Source organism: Enoplosus armatus, chromosome 11, assembly GCF_043641665.1.
Source record: "Enoplosus armatus isolate fEnoArm2 chromosome 11, fEnoArm2.hap1, whole genome shotgun sequence".
NCBI lineage: Eukaryota > Metazoa > Chordata > Actinopteri > Centrarchiformes > Enoplosidae > Enoplosus > Enoplosus armatus.
In genome coordinates, this window is record NC_092190.1 from 2,410,915 (window position 1) to 2,431,941 (window position 21,027).

The 21,027-nt window shown below is 45.1% G+C and overlaps 1 protein-coding gene across 1 annotated transcript in view; it reads right to left on the reverse strand.

The window, feature by feature from the left end:
• Window positions 1-1,749: 1,749 nt before the first annotated feature.
• Window positions 1,750-21,027, reverse strand: part of vwa8 (von Willebrand factor A domain containing 8) — a 28,876-nt gene continuing 9,598 nt past the window's right edge. The window contains exons 11-26 of the mRNA XM_070914958.1: window positions 20,788-20,922; window positions 20,617-20,694; window positions 18,198-18,358; window positions 17,899-18,012; window positions 15,503-15,695; window positions 14,226-14,303; window positions 13,956-14,071; window positions 13,755-13,855; window positions 12,485-12,591; window positions 10,434-10,505; window positions 9,522-9,598; window positions 7,112-7,187; window positions 6,316-6,451; window positions 5,702-5,821; window positions 5,173-5,378; window positions 1,750-2,203 (exon numbers count right to left, since the gene is read on the reverse strand). Of these exons, the coding sequence (XP_070771059.1) occupies window positions 2,048-2,203; window positions 5,173-5,378; window positions 5,702-5,821; window positions 6,316-6,451; window positions 7,112-7,187; window positions 9,522-9,598; window positions 10,434-10,505; window positions 12,485-12,591; window positions 13,755-13,855; window positions 13,956-14,071; window positions 14,226-14,303; window positions 15,503-15,695; window positions 17,899-18,012; window positions 18,198-18,358; window positions 20,617-20,694; window positions 20,788-20,922 (1,926 nt within the window). The 3' untranslated portion in view covers window positions 1,750-2,047. The remainder of the gene's footprint in view (window positions 2,204-5,172; window positions 5,379-5,701; window positions 5,822-6,315; window positions 6,452-7,111; window positions 7,188-9,521; window positions 9,599-10,433; window positions 10,506-12,484; window positions 12,592-13,754; window positions 13,856-13,955; window positions 14,072-14,225; window positions 14,304-15,502; window positions 15,696-17,898; window positions 18,013-18,197; window positions 18,359-20,616; window positions 20,695-20,787; window positions 20,923-21,027) is intronic.

The window sequence follows — 21,027 nt, forward strand, 5'->3', positions numbered from 1 at the left end:
TCACCGGTATATTCCAAGCAGTCAATAGTTTTGTAACAATACAGCAAATAAACAGCTAACTATTACTGTTTTCATACTTTTCTGCCATTAGAAGCCATTATACCTGATTTTAATTAAACCTTGAACGCGGTCACTTTTAATAGCCTACTTTTAAACCTATTTGGATGAGGGGGGTGAGGGTGATTCTGGGTGGACGATCACTATTCAAGCACTGACCATGTGGAGATGTCGGGGGAACAACACACTGCTGTATCTGCTGCTGGTGATCTAAGGTGGCGTATGCGAGTGGGTTTTTCCCTCGAGTGTTTACCTTGATGTCGATGGGGTGTGTCTCGGTGGGACAGAGCAGTTTGCGCCGAGCGTTGCCACCCTGGTTTATTGTCCAGTAGCCCGTCAGCCTGACCTCTGGCAGGGGCAACCTAAAGAGTGAAGTTCACATGGTGACAACTGCCTGCTAAGACCTGAACAATTGTGAATTCCATGTGGGTTTTTTTTGGCACACATCTGGCCGTTTTCTGATTTTTCCATTTTGGAAAATGATGGGTTTCACTGTCACCATTTTCCCTCCCCAGTTAAAATAACTCACGGGCACGGGCTCAAGATGGCCACCGCAAAATGACTTCAGATGGAAGCTGTATCGGAGTGGGATTTCATTAAAAAGAAAGGGCTTTAATTCTAGGGAGGGTAAAGCCAATATATGTGGGACAAGTGTCTATGAGTGAGTCACCGCTCAGCTTGTTGTGTCTGGCCAGATGTTTACTGGCCTTCCCATGAATCATAGCTGGATTGTGGCCACAGTCTTATTGGCTGCAGGTGGGGTGAAAAGATGCAACACGACCACAAAACACAGACATTCGACAGGGGATAAATGGGGGTGGAGGAAGAACGGGTCCCCCAACCATAAATATTTCTATGAACGGAAAAGCAACGCGATACATAAGAGAAACAGTTTCTTGTTTTTCCCAGAGTCCCAAATTGGAAATCAAGAGACAAAATATTTGCTTTTATGTACACGAGATGTTGTGGGATATAAACTGTTCAAGATGGGCTGAAATCACTCAAACAGATTCAAAGACTGAGCTGTGAGTACAGACAAACTGGAACAGATAATCCACACAATCAGTTACGTTATTGTTGAAGGAAAATACTTGTTTCTGCCCTGCTCTGCTCCCAAGACTTGACTTGAGAAATTTACAGAACTGAATTTGTGAATAAGTCAAAATAAAACCACAGGAGACAGAAGAAACAAATATTTTCCTTTATTTAAAAAGACAAAGCTGTACATAATGAGACAATGTAGTAGATATTAGCATCTGATCTTTCCCGTATAGGAAAGGTGAGGTAATGTGAATGATCTAGGCAGCCATTAATTTAACACTTCGCAGAGGCCTCAAAGTTAAATCCAGTCTGAAAATAGTCAGAGAACTAAAGAGAGTCAGCCGATTTCAAGCAGTTCAGGATTTCACTTCTAAAAGTTGCAAATACTCTAAAATCAGACAGTGGTGTCCAACAGGTAAACTGTCAGCAAGAGGAGAGTTCTACCCAGAACCTCTGAGAAAACACTTTCTGCTGACATATTCTGGGAAGGTTCTTTTAACAGCGATATCAAGAACCACTTCAGAGGAACAATTTTGGAACCTCTGGAGGGTTAAAAAAAAGTGATAAAAATGAATGTGTTCTGTACAATAGAGAATTGCATCTACAGCTTCTGATACATTTAAAATGTCTGACAAAAGATGATCGCTGCTATAAAAACAGGTTACGGTGACTTGGTGAACTAGAATCCTCGTAGGAGAGGAAGGTTCTCCAACGGGGACTGCTGAAGATTCTGAGAGTGTGCGACATCCTCATGAGCTGTCAGTGGTACCTGTCCTCTCTGAGGGTAGGCCGTCAAGTAATGCCCATGTCATTCATCATCCGTCGCCCTCCTCTCAGCCCTTTCTGACGGGTCTCTGCACGACACTGTATCTGAGTGTTAGTCCGGTACTGTATGTGCCTTTAGTGTGTGTGTGTGTGTGTGTGTTTGCCATCCTAGCGTCCTGATGTCTTACTCCTTAGCCAGTTTGACAGAACTGGGCTTGGCTCCAATGGGGATCCCATGCTTGTGCAGCGCTTCGATCAGAACCTCTCTCATGTCTTTGTTGTATGAGTCAAAGTCGAAGACATTTCGCACCACGTTGGCCAAACCCTCACCAGGGAATTTCTGTTGGGAGGCAAAGTGTAGTAGAGGAAGACGGGGGGGGGGGGGGGGGTTTATGGAAGAGAGAGGGACAGGGAGGATAGAGAGAGGAGTGAAAGGGAGATAAGAAAAAAAGGGATGAAAGAGCAGGGAGGGTGGAATAGGAAGAAAGCAGAGAAGATGGGAGTCAAGAAGGTCAGGGGTCAGAGAAGGAAAGAAAGTTAATATGATTTACAAGTCTTCAACAGGGGGTCAATGCAGGGACAGAGTCTGGAACAAGACATGCTATCTGGAAGGTAACTCCTCTCTCGACTCCGACCACAGCACTGACAGATGAGTCTCTTCTCTTGCCGAGGCTGTAGCTCACAGCTTAGTGATATTATTAGAGAGATACAAGTTATATCGCCTCGATAAATGTTCTGAAAAACAGAGTACACGGTATCTAGGTATTTAGGAGATCTGACTTGGGAAAGTGTCAATTCACGCTTTCTGGAGATGAAAAAAAAACCCCGACAACTAATTTATATAGCCATGTTGGACTTTTAGATATTACCCTCAGATATGGAGGACAGACTGTTCACAAGCAACACATCAGAGCATCCAAACCAACTGCTTGACGTGCTCGGTGACGTCAGTGAACTGTTTTTGGGGGTCGAGTTGATCCTGCTGCCCATAAAACTTTAGAAACGCTGTTCCACCAAAAGATTTCATTGGCTTCATCAACAAAACGTTTTCAGCTCAAATGTGAGAACGTGCTGCTCTTCTCCACCTCCACATCACTGTAAACTGGACACCTCTGAATGTTGTTCCCCCCCGCTGACCAGACAAACTACAGGCAGTCTCTAGGTAATGTTCACTTTAAACAGGCCTTTCTCATTATTTGAGAATACTTTGCAGAGTCAGTCATTGTCCCGATAGAGGCTCGTTATTGACTTTTGTTGCTGATACAAAACAACGATTTTGATGTCTTGAAAAATGCTCAAAGTTCTGAAAAGCACAAGGAGTTATATAAGAACTTCTTGGTTTAAACTACTACTTGGTTTAAACTACTACCTGACGAAGGAAGAAGCAAACAGGATAATGAATCTGATCTGACACCAGCTTTCGGTAGTTGAGAGTTATTGATACTCGCTGCTAGAAGCACATTTCACACAAAAAAAAAAAAAAAAAAAAAAAAACACACAATAGGTTTAATATCCAGCACTTGTGCCGATTAACTGAAGTGAGTAATCTTCTTGGTAGGAGCTGTAATTGAATGCTTGTATACACTTTTAAAAAAAGACAAAAAGCTTGTAATGATTTCACAGCCCAGGATCCTGTGGCATTATCAGAACCATACGGACTACAAAGTATTTACACCGATACCCTATAAATCGGGGCATAATCAATAACAGCCTTGTCCCTATTGGTCACAACTAAAACATAGAATTGGGCTTTATTGATCTGGGTTCTGCGTTACCACGAAGGTACATTTATGGCCAAATGTGAAACAGTAATTAGGCCCTACACTGGCTAAAAGAAGCAATTTACACTTCAGCTAAATCATCCTGTATCTGCCCACTCCTGCGGATGTCAATAGTGGTGCTGATTGATGACAGAGCAGGGTGGCCAGTGGGGAAATCAAACATAAGGGCTTGTCCCTGTGCACTGAATTATTGATCTACAGCAGTGCAAGCTCCAATCTTAATCTCCTTCTTCTCTTAGGCCTGCTCTTCTGGCCTCTCGCCATTATTTCTTTGGGCTGGGATAAATACTGTGTACCTTTCTAAAGTCCTGAGACCACAGAGAGACGGGGGGAACGTGACAACCCCGATCATCACACGCAAACAAAAGAAGCACGCGTGCACCCGGCTCCACTGCAGCCACTCCCACAAACAAACAAGCTGAAGACACCTGTTCGCTTTTTCCTTCCCCAAATGAAGGTAGCGGCTGCGCAATGGTAAACAGCAGCAGCCTATAGATGATGATGATGATGATGATGATGAAAGGGAAGGTGAAGAGGAGGAAAAGGGTCCATGTAAACACCGTGGCTCCACGTTGTTTGTCTGGACACGGATAAATGAGTGGAGACGCTGCTTATAAATAAATAAACCGCAATAAAAAATAAAAAAAATGTGGTAACCATGGGAACAATGCTCTCTGCTAAACATTCATGTATGTTAAACTGTGTCTTGAGGGGAATTTCTTTTTTTTTTCTTTTAGTAAAGCATTTGCTTTGCTACTAAACTCTTGAATAAATTATAATAAATAAATCATTTCCCATTGTGGTCTCTTTGGTAATTTCGTACAGACTTAATGATGCAAAGTGAGAGAGTGCAAAGGCCCACAACATTCGCGCGTGAAATACTGTGCACGCTCCGATGATGTCAGACTTCCAAAGGACACAGAAGTGAAACGTGACCATAATTACTCACAGCTATCTTGCTAAGCTGGACGGATGTTTTGTGGTGCAAATTTGCGGGCTCTGAATAATGAAGCAAGTAGAGGGATAAATTGTGAAATGGACGAGTGGGAGGAAGACAGAAGTGGAGATGAGGGTGGGGGGGGGGCGCTTTAAAGTCAAATGGCATACAGTGTATGAATTCTTTGAGAGCGCAGATGATGCGATACAGAACATTGTATTGTTATTTCCACCCCCCACCCTGCATTTATTCTCTTTCACTCTGCTCAATGTGTTTCTCTGTGCCTGCATCTCTCTGCCTCTCCCTTCAACTCCCATGACATTCATTTCATTTAGACTACCAGAAAAAAAAGATATTCCAAGAAAACAAAAAAAAAAGACCAAGAGGACTGAGGCGGGAACACCCTCTCCCCCTCTCTGTCACAGCTGTGTTGTGAGGACACTCTCTTACATTATTAAAGCATCTAGCGGTGCAGGATTAAGGTCGCATCAACTTTATGAATTATTGATAAAAAATAGTCTGAGGAAAAAAAAAAAAAAAAAAAAAAAAAAACTGTTGAAGGATTGTTGATGTTTCAGTTTGTCTTCTTACCTGGAGGTGTTTGACAATGTTGACCACCTCTCGGGTGGAGTAGGGGTAGGTGATGGTGCCCTGGTCGGCCATTGACCTCAGCTCTCCAAAGGCGGCCACCAGCTTCTGCAGAGTGGCATCGGGAACGTCGGGGCCGTACTGTTTCAGCATTGCCAGCTCCGCTTGGGGCTTTGGATTGTCCACAGCATGGCAGCTAAAAATATCACCTGTTCAGAGGACAATAACTCGTCACCCTTTCCTGTAGGGATAATTGCTTCATTTAAAAACTTAAATCAAAGAAATATCTGTGAAGACGAACAGTATTACTGACGCAAAAAAAAAACTGAAACCAACAGGCCCTGCCAATATAATCCAGTTGCGGAAACTCAGCAGCAGCGGAACCAGACCTGAAGTCTAAGCTGCCCCACTTACAGTCAACAGCAGCAATATTTCTGAGCTGCTTCGTTTCAAATATGTGTTTGTTATTAAATAAGAGAGAAGGATACTAGCCCTCTGCTACAGGTTGTTGGTGTTGTGCATGTGTGAGTACCTAGAGCTCCGAAAAAGTCATTGCCCAGGAAAGGAAAACCAGGTCGGTTGGCCAGGACAAGCATCCTGAAGTCTGGGTGCATGACTACGGTGTTGGGCCTCCCCTCAGCTTCACGCGGATCTTTGGAGGAGACACAGTCCTAGTTAGCGCATGACATGACAAGCACAAACACACCAAAACAAGCACTCCAACCTCCCGTCTTTGCACGTGTTTCTGCCTCGACCCCCCTTTTTTCAGTTCTCAATGTTCTGATCTGGTCTCACGTTTGTGTTTATGAAGTCTCGAGGTTGTGTTTACATTCCTCTGGGAGGAAGAGTCACTAAGGAATGGAGAAGCTGTCCGCAACTGGTGAGATTACGCGGGACCGCTTGGAAAATCTACAGGTTTACGGTCAGCATGATCCAAAATGTACTGGTACCTGTCCATAAAGGCTTTTATCCTAAGCCTCCTTTAGTGGCCTGCTTCTGATGTTTTACTCGCGTTTGTCTCCTAGGACATCCAATCCTCAACTCGTCCATTTAATGGTCCTACTTCTGTCTGCACACTGTATCTGGGACATGTCTCCTGTCAAGGTGTTAAAACCTGCGTGTGTGCGTGTGTGCGTGTGTGTGTACCTGAGATGATTCTACGTCCGTCGGCCAGAATCATCTCTCCACTCTCCACCAGGGTTTTGAGGATGCAGGTGACGTTAGTGGGAGCTTTGTCGGCCTCGTCAATCACTAATATGTGACCCATCTTCACTGCCTTCACCTTCACACACACAAACACACATTATCTGTGTGAAAATGTACAATAAAATGGTATTGCTGAACTTCTTTGTGATTAAAAAGAGGAAACAACATGCACATTACACACATTACAAAGGCCGTTACAGTTGCGGTGATGGGTGTGGCCCCTTTGGTGATCTGTCCTTTGTCAATCTTATTGGCACATTGACTATTAGTGCCTTATCACACCAGATAGCCACATAGACATTTTGACATGTCACAGCGGCATTACTGACCGAGTGAGTGAGTTTTTGATATTAAGTATTTTTCTGCCATGACAAGTCAAAACGTTTGCTGTGAAAAAGGTCGACTGAAGTCAGACATTTAGTTTTAGTCTGGCTGTTGCGTGAGACGTGAAACGGGAAGTTATTGTTGAGCTACTGTGTGGGTGGCTGATTCACACATTAGTGTCTGAATAAGTACTTTAATATGTACACACCAGAAATCTATGAGGCCACAATGTCAATGTGTTGTCTCCAAGGAACAAAAGGCCACACTGCCAGCTTGAACACCTACAGGACCAGGACTGGTGACTGATGAGAAAAGCCATCATTTTCTATGTTTCATCCTTTTTTCTCTGTATTTACTGTCTGTGTGTGTGTGTGTGTGTGTGTGTGTGTGTGTGTGTGTGTTACCAACTGACCAGAGGTGAGTCCTCATACATGATGACGCCATCTCGGACGGAGGGCTGCAGGGTCAAAGTCTGGACGGTTGTATCCCTGGGGGAGCAGAAAACAGACGCTTTTTATGTCATTTATAGCGTTAAAATATAATCAAAAATATATGAACTGACAAAGGAAAATGAAATGATAGTGCCAATCACTATCATTTACGTAATATCGGTCGGGTTTAAGCGCCGTTGAGGCATTTTCGTAAACATCCAAGACGGCTGCCGCTGACGTGGAACGTTCTGAATCTGTCACGTAAGCATTAAATGAACTGGACGGTAGTTCACGTTTACGTACAGATGGTAAGCGTTGGCTTCTAAATCATGTCATTGTGTTGAACTAGAAGCCATATGAACTTGATGTTGGAACTAGCCACCTAGCCTAACAGCCTAGGTTGGCTGTAGCGTCCAGGGACATTTATGTCCGCGTCCGTTGATAACGGCCCTTTGGAGAACGAAATCTTGAATGAATCTTGCCTCCGCAGCTTGGCTTCAACGTTTCTTTACATCAAAAAACAAAACAAAAAAAAAACCCTGATGAAGAAGATCTTAGCAATAGATTTCTTTCTAATAAAAACTGAAATCAGATTCTCTTTTCATCTCTAAATAGTTCATTGGCCAAACGCAAGTAACCTGGTAATATTTGATAGCATGCCTGCCTCCCAGGCTGTTCGAGGGTGTCATGATTATGTCAACTAAATGTATACGCCCACACACACACACACAAAACCTGTTGCATTCCCTGCTGCTGTTCGCTGTCGTTTACAGTAAACAGTGACTTCTTGCTAAGAACACACCTCACTTTTACTTCCAGTTATTAGTGAAAGATGGTAAGAAAAGGCACGTGAGGTGCTGATCCAGTCTACAGAGCATTTACATATCTGCCTCTTTACCCGAATGCAATTTGATCACTGAGGATGCAGGCCCGGTGAAAAAGGGCGTCAGCAACACTGCGCTTGAATTCAACAGGCCAGCAACACAAAAACACAACATTCAAGCGTCTCTCCAACAACTTGGATTCTCTAGCGGCGTCCAGGATTACCACTCCCTCTTTCTCTGAACATCTCCCTCTCCCTCAACACCCCTCTCTCCTCGATATCTCCGTGTGACCCAGGAGCTGTCCTAGTTTCCGTCCTGGCTGCATCTCTCTTGCTTTTCTGTGCTGCATCTCTGTAGGCTTTCGGTCACAGGCTCCCAAAAGCCACATGCGCAGATCCTTCCTGCCTCTGCCCCGCTCTAATATTAGCTGCTGCTACAGTAGCTAACCAGGCCACGTCCAAGCTTTGCTCCACTTTGACTTTCGCAAGACTTTGACAAACTACACACACGCGGCGCGAGAGGAGAAACTGGTTGCTTCTACATGTGGATGTGCTGCTGATGCTTGACGTCGTAGATCTCACTGCCAACCACGGATTGAATCATCCATCAATGTTGGATTGAACTCAATCTTGTTCCCGTTACTTCCTTTCTTCAGTTCCTCAGGTTTGTACAAGTGATGACGCTTATTGGCATCCTGTTTATTGACTTTCTCCCATCCACAACTTATTAGTGCCCAGATCAATAGAAGGCCCATCTCCGCCTCTGACCGATCTAAGCTACGTTCAACATCGGCTGATTTCACGGCACACAACCCATTGATCTATGGATGAGCAACTCTGACCTAATTTTCCTGAGGTGTGATCATTGGGAGTATTTATATAAGCAACCAACCCGAGTTAACAAGGGCTTCTTCAAACGGTTTGTCTTTAATGCGGGCATGTGAAGTCTTTGTTCTGGCGAAGGACGGCCTAATTTACTGAGGACCTATATCGTTTTTGACAGCCTTAGATGGGAAGGCAAAGGATGGCAGGCTAGTGAGAGAGAACGCTGGCCGCTCACGTCTCCTTTAAATGGGGTTGCTTTGTTCCTCCTATTGGAAGACGTTAAGTACTTAAACGAAACACGGGGGATTTTAACTTCTGAAAAGCATCGTAGTTTGCCAACCACAGTAGATGCAGATGACTGTTTTAGAATGATGTGGTCCTGTATCCAACAGTAATAACAAGATGCAGTGTTAACACACCACCATGGACTGAACCCTGAGACTATGAACTTTTAATGCAGAAAAATAATAGAACATCTCTCGACTGATTACTGATAATGATCCTCTGGGCTATTCCGCAGCTGGTGACCCACATGGAAAACTCTGTACATGAATACACAAGTTAGACTCACAAAGAGAAGCTGCCTATGGACACCGAAATAGGATTATAAAAGAGACATTTCCTCCTAATTCTCTTTAAGGCTCTTGGTGCAGATGGAAAGTTCACTAGTTCATGTTAGCATGTGGCACAGTTTAGATCTTCTAGTTCCTCATTTGGGTAAATAACACGTTGATTCTCCTCACCTGTGGAGCTGCAGGTATTCTCGGGGCCGGTTCAGGAGGTGCAGGAACCGGTCCACTATCTTATTCTTGCCCACGCCCTGTGGAAGGATAAACAAAACATTCAGCACCCAGAAGCATTTAATGAAATTAATCTTAACACACAAACTGTGTTTCAGTAACATAGGAAGCTGTGAAGCGAGATTGAGGAGGTGTCCATTCCCTCCGCAGAGACGCAGCGCTGAGAGGGAGAGCCGAGTGCGTCCCTTAGTTTTGATGGTGTTACGTTCTGACAGGGGTTGTTCTCTGGGACTCCCACTGGCTTCCCACAGAGCCTGCCTCTCCTGGACGGCGGCAGAGTCTCTCGGCCAATCTGTCAGACGGCCAGTAAGCCGCTCTGACAGCTCCTAATGTCTCAGCTTCGCCCATGCATGGTCATGCAGTCAGATTTGCAAATAGCTTCTCCCACTCCCACTGTCACATGCACACACACACACACACATAAACATTAATGCAAAACCACACACAGACAGCCTCCCCTGGGCTGCCAGTACAACATGTCCACTTTCACTCCTCCTCCTCCTCCTCCTCCCTCCACCCTTCAACCCTGCCCGTTAGGACCTGACTGGGGGCACAGAGTGTCCCCGAGGAAGTGCTACATGCTTCGTCGTGCCCGCAGTCAGCTGTGAGCGGTTGGGGTTGGAGGGTGGCATCAGGGTGGAGGGAGCTGGTTTCATAACACTTCGCAGGGCTGACATGTGTGGCCTCCGTCACTGAGACGAAGTCTAAGCTCTGTTTGTTTTACATCACACCATTGGACCTCTATGGATCAAAGCTCTTGAGGCTCGATCTCTTCAGGGCTCTTTACTGAGGAATTCTAAGTAAAGCAGGAAGTTACGATATTTTGCACTTAACAAGCACCGATATGTCACTCACCTGGTTGCCCACCAAGAGGAGGTGCTCTCCTAACAGAAAGTCTTTCAACATGTCCTCCATCACCATCATGTGCTGCAGAGAGATTTAAGCAAACAAACCTTCAACTGACAAAATACTTTTATGGACTCACACTCGTCAATGGAACCCATATGGGCATTGTGGCGAATTGCATTTCACATATGGAAAAAAAGGACTGTTGTCCCTGTTTGAAGACAGAAAATCTTAAATCTCAAAACCACATGGGTTTATGCAGAAATGTGGAGGTTTGCTTTTCTCCTCCCCTCTGTTCCCCATGCCTGTTACAACTGTGCTCCTACTCTGAAGACAGAAAACAGGTCATTCAAAAGTAGGGCATCCTCCTTGCTCTCATCCTATCTCACCCTCTCCCACTCTTATTTCAGCGTCCAATACAAGCAGAGGGCAGAATGAGGCCAGAGAGAAAGAGAGTGGCAAAGAGATAAATCTGGGTCACATGGCGTCATTAACATTGCCTGAGGATGTCAGGGTGTCATTTCCTTAGCTGGTTCCTCCCTGGGCACGCTACGGTTCGGTCACACTGGGCCTCAGCGGCCGATAAGATGGGGATCAGACATGAGACACCAACGTCAAAGTAAACAAAAGACGGCGTACAAATGTTTCTCCTGGTGAAACCTAACGTCTACCTTACATGGGCGCGTTAGCCTGGGAACCAGACGAGTCTGCGAGCTCATGTTTTATTTGCTCTGGCAGATGCGTCTGCCCCCCTCCCGTTCCCGGCCTGATTCGGGTCCTGCCAATCACTATCATTTACGTAATATGGGACGGGTTTAAGCGCCGTTGAGGCCTTTTCGTAAACATCCAAGATGGCTGCCGCTGGCGTGGAACGTTCTGAATCTGTCACGTAAGCATTAAATGAACTGGACGGTAGTTCACGTTTTACGTACAGATGGTAAGCGTTGGCTTCTAAATCATGTCATTGTGTTGAACTAGAAGCCATAGCACAGGCACAGTAGCTTACAGGTTGCTATACTTCTTGATGAGTGTTTAATGCTAGAAGTTGCATTTAAAACATGAAGATGTAGGAAGAGTCTGCGTCTGTTGTGTGTTTTTCTAAAAAGCACACTGCCTCTAGTCGCTGCCAGCACAGAAGCGGGCACACTTCAGCTTTCAACACGGACAGCGACAAAAGTAGGACTGGGAAGAAGACGGAGGAAAGATTTCGCTGAGTGCTTGGAGTTCTGCCCATTTTCACACCTCCAGTTTGCACATTTGGACGGTCACTGCGTAAAGCGGGAGCTGACTGTCATATTTCTGGCGTCTGAAAGTTACAGAAACTGGCAAACCCCAACATACCCGACTTCTGACGGGAGGCTTTTTTCGTTGCTTCCGTCTTGTCTGAACAGCCTAACTCTCTAAAAGAGCATGATGTCCCTTTCTATGCGTTTATAGATGTAAGGTATGTACTGTCCTGATTTTGCATGACTTTTGCTCTTAGTCATAACGATTTCAACTACACATTATACACAATAACAGCAATCAGAGGTCAGGCACAGTGTACTGGGCCAGGCCAAGAACCTCTGAGACGCCAACGCATCTGAAAAGGGCCTCGCAGGGACAACAAAGAGCGCGGCCTTGGAAAATAACAGCTAATACCAGAACTAAAAGTAAAATCCTTCATAATGAAATACTGTCACATACCGCAACAAGGACAAGGAGTAATATTAATAATAACAAGGAAGAGAAAGAGAAGGGAGAGGGATGAGACTGGAGGGAAACAGAAAGGATCAGAGTTGTCTTTTCATTGGCGTTTGTGACCTCATTTGAATGAACGAATACTATGAATATTGTGCGGTGAAGAACACAATAAAGTGATCTTTCTCAGTTTGAGAGAGAAATAAAAAAAACAACCCCAAACACAACGGATTATTCTGGCTTTCTGCCCTCATGTGATCAAATCTGGGTCAGGCCCTGGAATTAAATGTCTTTTCTGGCCCTCGCTTACAATCACACAAGCATTGTTTGGTTTGTGCTGACATGTGTCTCACTAAGTATATCTGTCGATGTGTAATTACCTGAGGATTATCATAGAAGAGCACATCTGGAACCTTCATTTTCTCGCTGGCGTTGTAGACGGGAGCAGACACTTTGCCAATAGTCAACACGCCATCCTTCACCATACCTAGAGAAATACAGGGGGAGGCGTTGAGTGTGCGTGTGTGTGTGTGTGTGTGTGTGTGACACTGGGGGGTCTTCTACCGTTCGTTACCGAGCAACTCCACGAACTCAGTAGCTTCTTCAGTCAAATTTATTGGTGGAACTGTTCCTTATACCCCAATCCACATTTGTATGTGACCAATCAAACCTTGACCTGCTTCTCTAGGCTCAGGACTTGTGAGCCCCCAATTCATAATTTATGCTCCTGACGCGTCATCTACTTCCAATTCCGATACTGATCAACAGGATGCTAGTGGCGCACATCAACATTACTGTCACTTACACATTTTGTAGCACAGGAAGCAACGTCTGACGCTGCCAACCATCTGCTTTGCTGTTTCTCGGAAATACATTCAGTAATAATTCTGTATCGCGCTGTTTTCATCATTTTTGCTCCTATTCTAATTCTGGACTGATGCAATCAGAACTCTGCTCAATATGGTTTCGCAAGTAACGTAACATTTGTATTATTGATTCAAGTTTAATAAAAGGTAGCTACAGCATAAATAAATAAAATATGTCACGTAATCATACCTCCCCAGCATATTAGCTCATGAAATGAAATGAAGAGAGCCACTGTGCACATCGCCACAATCATTCACGACGGAACGGCTTTATATGAACTCCCAGCTCTCACACACTGATCATGAAACACTAATCACACACACACACACTCAACGTTTTTCAAATCGCTACGGTGTCTCAGCTCTTTGTAATCATAATGACTGCACGTGTGACTCTTATTTCTTAAGAAACAGACTTGATTTCGGTTTGAAGGTTTCATTTGCTTTGAGGATGTTGAATCCTACTTTCCGTCCGCACCTTTTCTACAAAACAACGTTCTTTGCTGTATTTGGTTATAGTTAGAGGTGGATCATGTCTGACCTCTGTGAAACGGAACCAAAAAACGCCGACGCCTGCGGTGAAGACAAAGCGGTTGGCTGACTACAATAACCAGAATGTTCTAATCACACAGGAAAGTGCTTGTATGCTGATTGATTTGAACACGGAAATGTTCTCTCTTCTAATTAAATTGATGTAATTTACAATTCTATTTACTCCGTGAAATGTCTTTAGGAATATTGAGCAGTTGAATAAATCTCATCTAGATAGCTGACTGGAACTCACAGCTGAAGTCAGGAGTGTGTTCAGCAGGATCTGGTGTGGCCTGTATGGAGCAGTTGGCGAGGCTTTTTTCAAGAGAGGCCCGGGCCAGGCTGGGCAGGAACCTAAAGCACACACGCACACAATCGTTTAGCGTCACAATCACCTGCACGGCGTCACAACCCAAATACATGAACGTGAGTGTGTGTGTGTGTGTGTGTGTACCTGGAGAGGCAAGCCTTATTGACGGCGTGAGCGATGTTCTCCTCGGGGTACCGAGAGAGACGGCGACAGATCCTCAACAGCTGTCTGGTGGAGAGAGAGGAGGCCAGAGACTGTGCCTGGGGACACACACCACCACACACAAATGAATGACTTAGATCACACACACATGAAAACAGACTGGTAAGAGCATGCACACACACACACACACACACACACACACACACACACACACACACACACACACACACACACACACACACACACACTTACCGTGGGGTCGTTTGTCTTGCGGAGACTGTGCGTAAGGTGCAATAGCTGCTCTGCTGCTTCCTCTGGAACATTAGCAGTCTAAAAAGAAAGAGTGAAGGACTGATGAAGAGGATGGTGTTTAGATAAGGAGGGAAGAATTCAGAATTGCTTTTCTTCCCCCCCCCCCCCCCCAGGTGACACATACACTTTGTTTCCAGTAGATTAGGTACACCTAGCTAAAACTAGTGCAGTCAAATACGACAGTCCAGCTTCTTGAAGGTTATAATGTTGAATTTCTATTAGATGCAAATGAAACCAAGAGTACCATGAAACCACTTTAAGTCCCCAAACCACAACAAATCGTCAGGCGTCTTGAGTGGCGGTTGAGTGGTTAAGATGATAATCATGTAATGGCAGCGTTTCCCCTCTTAAGTTTGTTTGTATCAACGTGCCTGAGACCAGTTTACCCATCAGGTGAGCCAATTCATGCAAACACAACATCCCAGCGAATGGCCAAACAAGGCCTGTGTTTCTCTTTGAGTGCAAGTGTGTGCGAGGCCAACAAGTTGTTTAACATCGCGCCTTACAGTATCACTGCCAAGTCACTATTCACTTGGACGAACTCCTGTTGCTGAGCTCCACAAAAGGCCAATAATGAACGTCACATCCTGCACTAAGCTTTGTTTAGCGGCTCAGTTTGTTTTGTAGTGAGTCCTGGCTGAAAGGTAAATATCATTTTTCATACTTATTTGGAATGAGTTCCAGATGGACGTGTTTCTCCTGTAATAGCCTCAGCACTGTTAAACTCTGCACAGACGCTCCCTCACTCTCGAACTAGCCCATCACACATCAAAAGCCACGTCCAGGGTGGAGCACCGTTTCAGATTTGGAAGCTTTCATGTCTCTGACAGAACCATTCGCAACTTTTGAAAAGCTTTGAGGCAAGAAATAAAGACGATAACATTAAAGAAACCGCAGGGAGGCATATAACACTTCTTGTACATTTCTAGGAGACACCTATATATTAACAAACTCACCTGTAGCTTTAAAATAATGGGTTGTGTGTGTGTGTGTGTTATTTGAGAGAACAGGCATTTATTATATTATCTATGTAAAATAGCAAGTTAAATACAATTTAAGCGTGTTTCGTTTTGATCTGAGCAGTTTATCACAATAATAATTCCACCGACATGAGATTTGATTGCCCACAAATGTGTTTATTGTTAAATTCTCAAAAGGTACCCAAAGCAGTAACCAGTGTGTGTGTGTGTGTGTGTGTGTGTGTGTGTGTGTCTCACCAGTCCCTGTATGAGGCCCATCTCCTCTGCTTTGGCCAGGGGGGTGACAGTGTGGTAGAGGAACATAGTGAGCAGCTCTGGGCCCAACCACTGCTGACCCCTGCTGCTGCTGCTGCTGCTTGTACTGGCACCCACGACTGGGGGCTCTGCCAGGGCCAGCACCCTGAATGATGGATGGATGGGGAAGATTGACCTGAAAATACACACACAAACAAACAAACAAACACACACACACACACACACACACACACACACACACACACACACACACACACACACACACACACACACACACACACACACCAGATAACAGTTACACACTAGCAGTGGAAGAATGTTCACACATCTGTTCAGCCGTGTTCAAGTTGATGTAGAGTGCAGGTGCACATGGCGTTTGTCATGGATGTGTGTGTGTGTGTGTGTGTGTGTGTCCCACCCAATCTATGCCAGGGACAAGAGCATGACTTTTGACAGCTGGCTGTGTAATCCTCTGATTCAAGAGGACAGCAAAGTCCATTTCTATCACCCCACAGGGACACCCACACTGCAACGGGATATATTTACTCTAATATGGGCGGAAGCAGGTGCTAACCATCATCATCATCATCATCACTGGATGAGTGTGTGGGAAGACATTTCATATATGAAGATATCAGAGTCTGTTATTATTGGGCTTAACCATGCACTATATCCCACTATCTATCCAAATGGCTCACTAAAGTTTGGGTTTGTTCTCTTGGGTCACACACTCACTTTCTCTCCGTCTTGCTATGTTGTCAGTTACATAAATCTAACTTAAACATCAATAACATTAAACCAAATTGCCATCCCCTAAACCGAGTGGTAAACGGTAACACTTGCACTGCCGCGTCAGACGCTCCCGCATCTGTTGCCATGGGAAACAGCATTAACTATCAGGGAACCAGGGACACGATCCATAACGCTTTCATCCACTGCTTTAAGCAAAATTGGGCTGCTGATGTCATTTTTTTCATTGCGGGATTAAGCAGAGAGGTTTTCAATAGGAGACACTGTTGCGGGCGGCAGTGATCACAATCTCAGCAGGAGAGGGACGATGCATCTGCGGGAGCCGGCGGAAATGGTCAGAAACCCTGCGGGAGCACCACTGAATAAACAGTCCACAAACACACAGATACACACAGCCAGTGAACAGAGGAGGAGGCAACACATGGGGTCATACACACACACACAATAATATATACATGCATGTATAGTATATATGTACACACACGCACACACACACACACATTCCGTTGCCTAGCAACTTGCTGGTTCTTTCTCATCCATCTCTGACTTTGCCATATCTATGTTTGCTGCACCACAAACCTTAAATGTTACAGTGGATACTGAGAGAAAAATTGAAAGCTGTACTGTAATGCACAATAAAATCCTGGTGGACACACACAAACACACACACACACACAAAAACAACACACATTTTGTCTGAGCCACAGCAGCGGAGGAAGAGGAAGTGGGTTTATTTCAGCCCAGACGCCCCACCACAAACATCCTTCCTGCCAGCTTAGGTGGGTTTTTAAGACGCACAAATGTGCATGTACACACACGCACACCCACACACACACACACACACACACACACTTCATGAGTTAAACACAGAGAGCAGTTAAGGTCAAGGCCGACAACAGTCATTCACTAACAATATATTAATGCCAAACGGTAAAACAATGTAAAACGCTGTCTCATAGTTTTATAAACCACTGTATAGTGTTTGTGGCATTCCTAGATCATATTTTCAACCCTCCCCACCACTGCGGACCCAAGCATTCTTTTGACTTTGGGCTATTTTCAGTCTGAACACCTGGTAAGACTCCCTCCCTGAAAGGGATGATATGAATACTGGTCCAGATGGGAGATAACACAAACATACAGTACGCATCACTCTCCTCTTCATTTATGTGCCTTTTTGCATTTTTTACTGAATGTTTTTTCTCACCCATCTCTCTCTGTAGATATCCGGCTGTGAGCGGCCTATCCATTGAGGACTCTGTACGGGTGAGCCTTCAAAAGACGGCAGCGTCAACGATCTGAACGTCACTCTCTCGGTTTACCTGGAATACTATTTTCGTCTGCACTCTCTGCCTCCCTCTCCATTTGTCTCTCCCCCTCTCTCTCTCTCTCTCTGAGTCTTTCTTCCTGTTATTGCGCTAATGCTGAATGAAGCTATTGTTGTTTTTGAAAAGCGAGGGACCACAACCGTCGTGTTTTCCATGTTTGACGCAAATACAGATTCAGAAATGCTCCTAAAACGTTCCTGACCTTTGCCACACATAACCCATAAACCTCTGTGTGTGTGTGTGTCTGTGGATGTGTGTGTGTGTGTGTGTGTGTGTGTGTGTGTGTGTGTGTGTGTGCACCTCTCTTGCAGCTGCTGGTCACTGAGCTGCAGTTGTTCTTTTAGTGTGCGGTATCTGTCCCACCTCAGCAGCCTGGTCCCATCGTACAGATCCAACTCCCTGTCATGGAGTAACCTGGGACACAAAACACCGTGGGATACGCTGAGAAGTGTGTGTGTGTGTGTGTGTGTTGATCTTTTAAAGGGGAATAGACTAACTAACTTGAACTTGAACAGAACTACAAAAACAACATCAATAGAGGATTCTAAAAAATAATACTGTGAGTAGATAACGGTATATTTTTCAGCAAACTGAAGTACCTAGACAGCACAGCCAGGGTTCCCAGGTTGACCCTGTGTATACCATCCAGAAGCAGCAGCTTGCCCTCGATGGCAGCCGTGACCAGTGGAGACGGCCTCCACGCCGTGTCTCCGTTAGGGAGAGTGTACCTCTGCTGGAGAAGGTCCCTGGCCGTCATGTCCTGGAAGTGGGAGAGGAAGGAAATGGACACCAAGTGACAAAGTTAAGCGAGGTGAGGGGATGGAGAGCAAACATAGGAAGTGGTTCAGTGTGCTGGTGGGTTTTCTATCACACAGTGGAATTGGATAAAGCTAGCTGAGATTTTCATACACTACATTTTTCAGTTTTTCTCCTTTAACCACGTCCCCACATGATCTGGCCCTGCTGCTATATCTGATATCTCAGCTTTACAGATAACAGCTAATGGCACATTTCTGTTCGGGGGGGGGGGGGGGGGGGGGGTCTGTGGAGCAAGACTGTCATATTCACTATCACGCTACCGTGTCACGGCAGAGACAGAGGGTAGAGGAGGGAAGACAAGCGGAGTTGCACAATTTGTTCCAGGCAGTGATTACTGAGCTGCTAAATGCTCCACAGCTAGAAGACATTTTTCAAAATCTGCACGAGTCAAACAAAAAGGCTCTATATTTTCCATTTGGTGCTATCATGAAGTAGAATGAATCAAGGCATGACCCATTAAAGGTAAGAGATAAATGGACAGCTTTCTTTAGCCACAACAGCGAGGTCAGACAGGCAGAGGCTGGGAGGAAGACACGGCTGCCCATTCGTCCGAGCTCCTCTGGCATTCATAATTTCTGAGCGGCCTCAATGGGGGTGACTCTCCTCAGCCACAGAAACAAATCACTCTCTCAGTCTCTCTCTGGATTTCTGGGAGCCGACCAACATCACGACCGCCTGTCCGCCTGTGAGCGGGCCCGAGTCGAGTCAGTTTGACCTGCCAATTTGCAGGGCATCAAGAAACGCAGCACCTGCACCGACCCCACGCAACTGTCGAGATGAGTAGGCTGGATTTTCACTGAGAGGCAATACATGATTTCTACCACGCTGCATCACCACAACACACACACACACACACATTTTGATTACTGTGCCTGCTTACATCATGAAAAATACTGTAGTCATTTAAATTCTAAACACGTGTACTAAGCTCATCAGGCTATTTTTTTTTTTTTTGCAAAGCCATGTGTCCCAGCGGCTCCATGTGTGCTGGAGAGAAATGAGCTCACGTTTGACCACAAGTTTTGATGGCATTTCTTGAATTGTAGATTATCTGCCTCCCGCTGAGAAGCCAGTTATGTAACGGTCACTAGCTTCATTAGTGCTTGCTAAAGAAGGAGAGGGTTTTTGTTATTAGCGTGTTTTCCCGTTGAAGGACACACCAAGAAATATTTTTATATTCCACTCTAGCCGCACACGTCACTGTGTTTTCCAAAAATGGGATGTTCAGAGCTGACGAGACGCATTGTCCGGCGAAGGATTCCGCAATTCCCGCAGCACGAGTCACCCCTGACCTCAGCCGGCTAAAAATACCCGCAGCATGATGCATTAATACATGAAGTTTCAGCACACCCGTTTCCTGCACAATCATCACCCGGCTGACCACACACACACACATACACACACACACACACACACACACAGGGTTGTTTTACCAACCTTTCCATTCATAGACATGTATATTGCTCCAGATGTGGCTCTTTCAGCCAACTACATCCCACTTCCCTGGCTTTACACTGGGGAGATGTCTGTTCATCCAAACTCAAAGAGTTACAATTTAGGCATGCAGCCTGTTACAGTCGCTCCTGTCCGTTTTTTGTATTTTTTCCTTTATTATTTACTTTGTATTAGTCTAATCCCCCCCGGGGATCAATAAAGTATTTCTGATTCTGATTCTGATTCGACTGGGAGCCATTCACCAACCGATCAACTGATTATGTTGCAAGTGAGGTAAAGAATTCTGTGAATAAAGCCATTACTTTTGTTGTATATTACATATTGTATATTATGCTGGTGGTTAAAGTGTGACACGAGTGGAGAAAATCCTGGTAAAGAAAGAGAGGAGCATTTTCTTCTGATGAAACAGTTTTCATTAAACTACCCCTTCCCCGCTGTGTGCAGTTTGTCTGCCCCTCCTCCTCCCTGTCGGTTGAAACCTCCTTCGTGACATCACAGGTCACAAACCCTTCCACCGATATGCTCTACCTGACGTAAACACACTTGATGGATGCAAACACATGAACATGAACTGTGTGAAAAGAAATACTGTGGCTTATTTGGGGGCTTTGACATAAAAATGAATGCTCTTTCTGGTGATTACACACTGCTTCATCTCACGCTCTGTAGTGTTTTCACAGATAATACAGACTTAAAAAAAACCCCGAACAATTTGAATCTTTCAAAGACCTGCTTTTTGTTTACCTGGTAGAGCATGACGGGCTCTATGCTGTAACCCAGCATCTCAGCGAACTCTCTGGCAATCACAGACTTGCCGCAACCCTGGAAAATACAAAATTGATTGTTGTTAAGAGCAGAGATCACGTTCGCCACATGTGCCGTGTGTGCGCATGCTGTAGAGTGTGCGTTAGCTACCTTGGCTCCTATCAGACATATGTCCTTAACAATGTGTGACTGCATCATCTCAGCCATCAGCTGGGAGTGGCTTGGTGTACTGATGAATGTGGAGCTACTGTTGGGTGGACGCGGCTCCTTGGTGCCCGCTGGAACCTGGGGTTTGATGGAGACAAGGAATAACCAGGAGAGAGCAACCAACATCATTCTATTCAAGTTGTAAAGTTCCCTTAAATCAACAGTGATTCACATACTTATCAG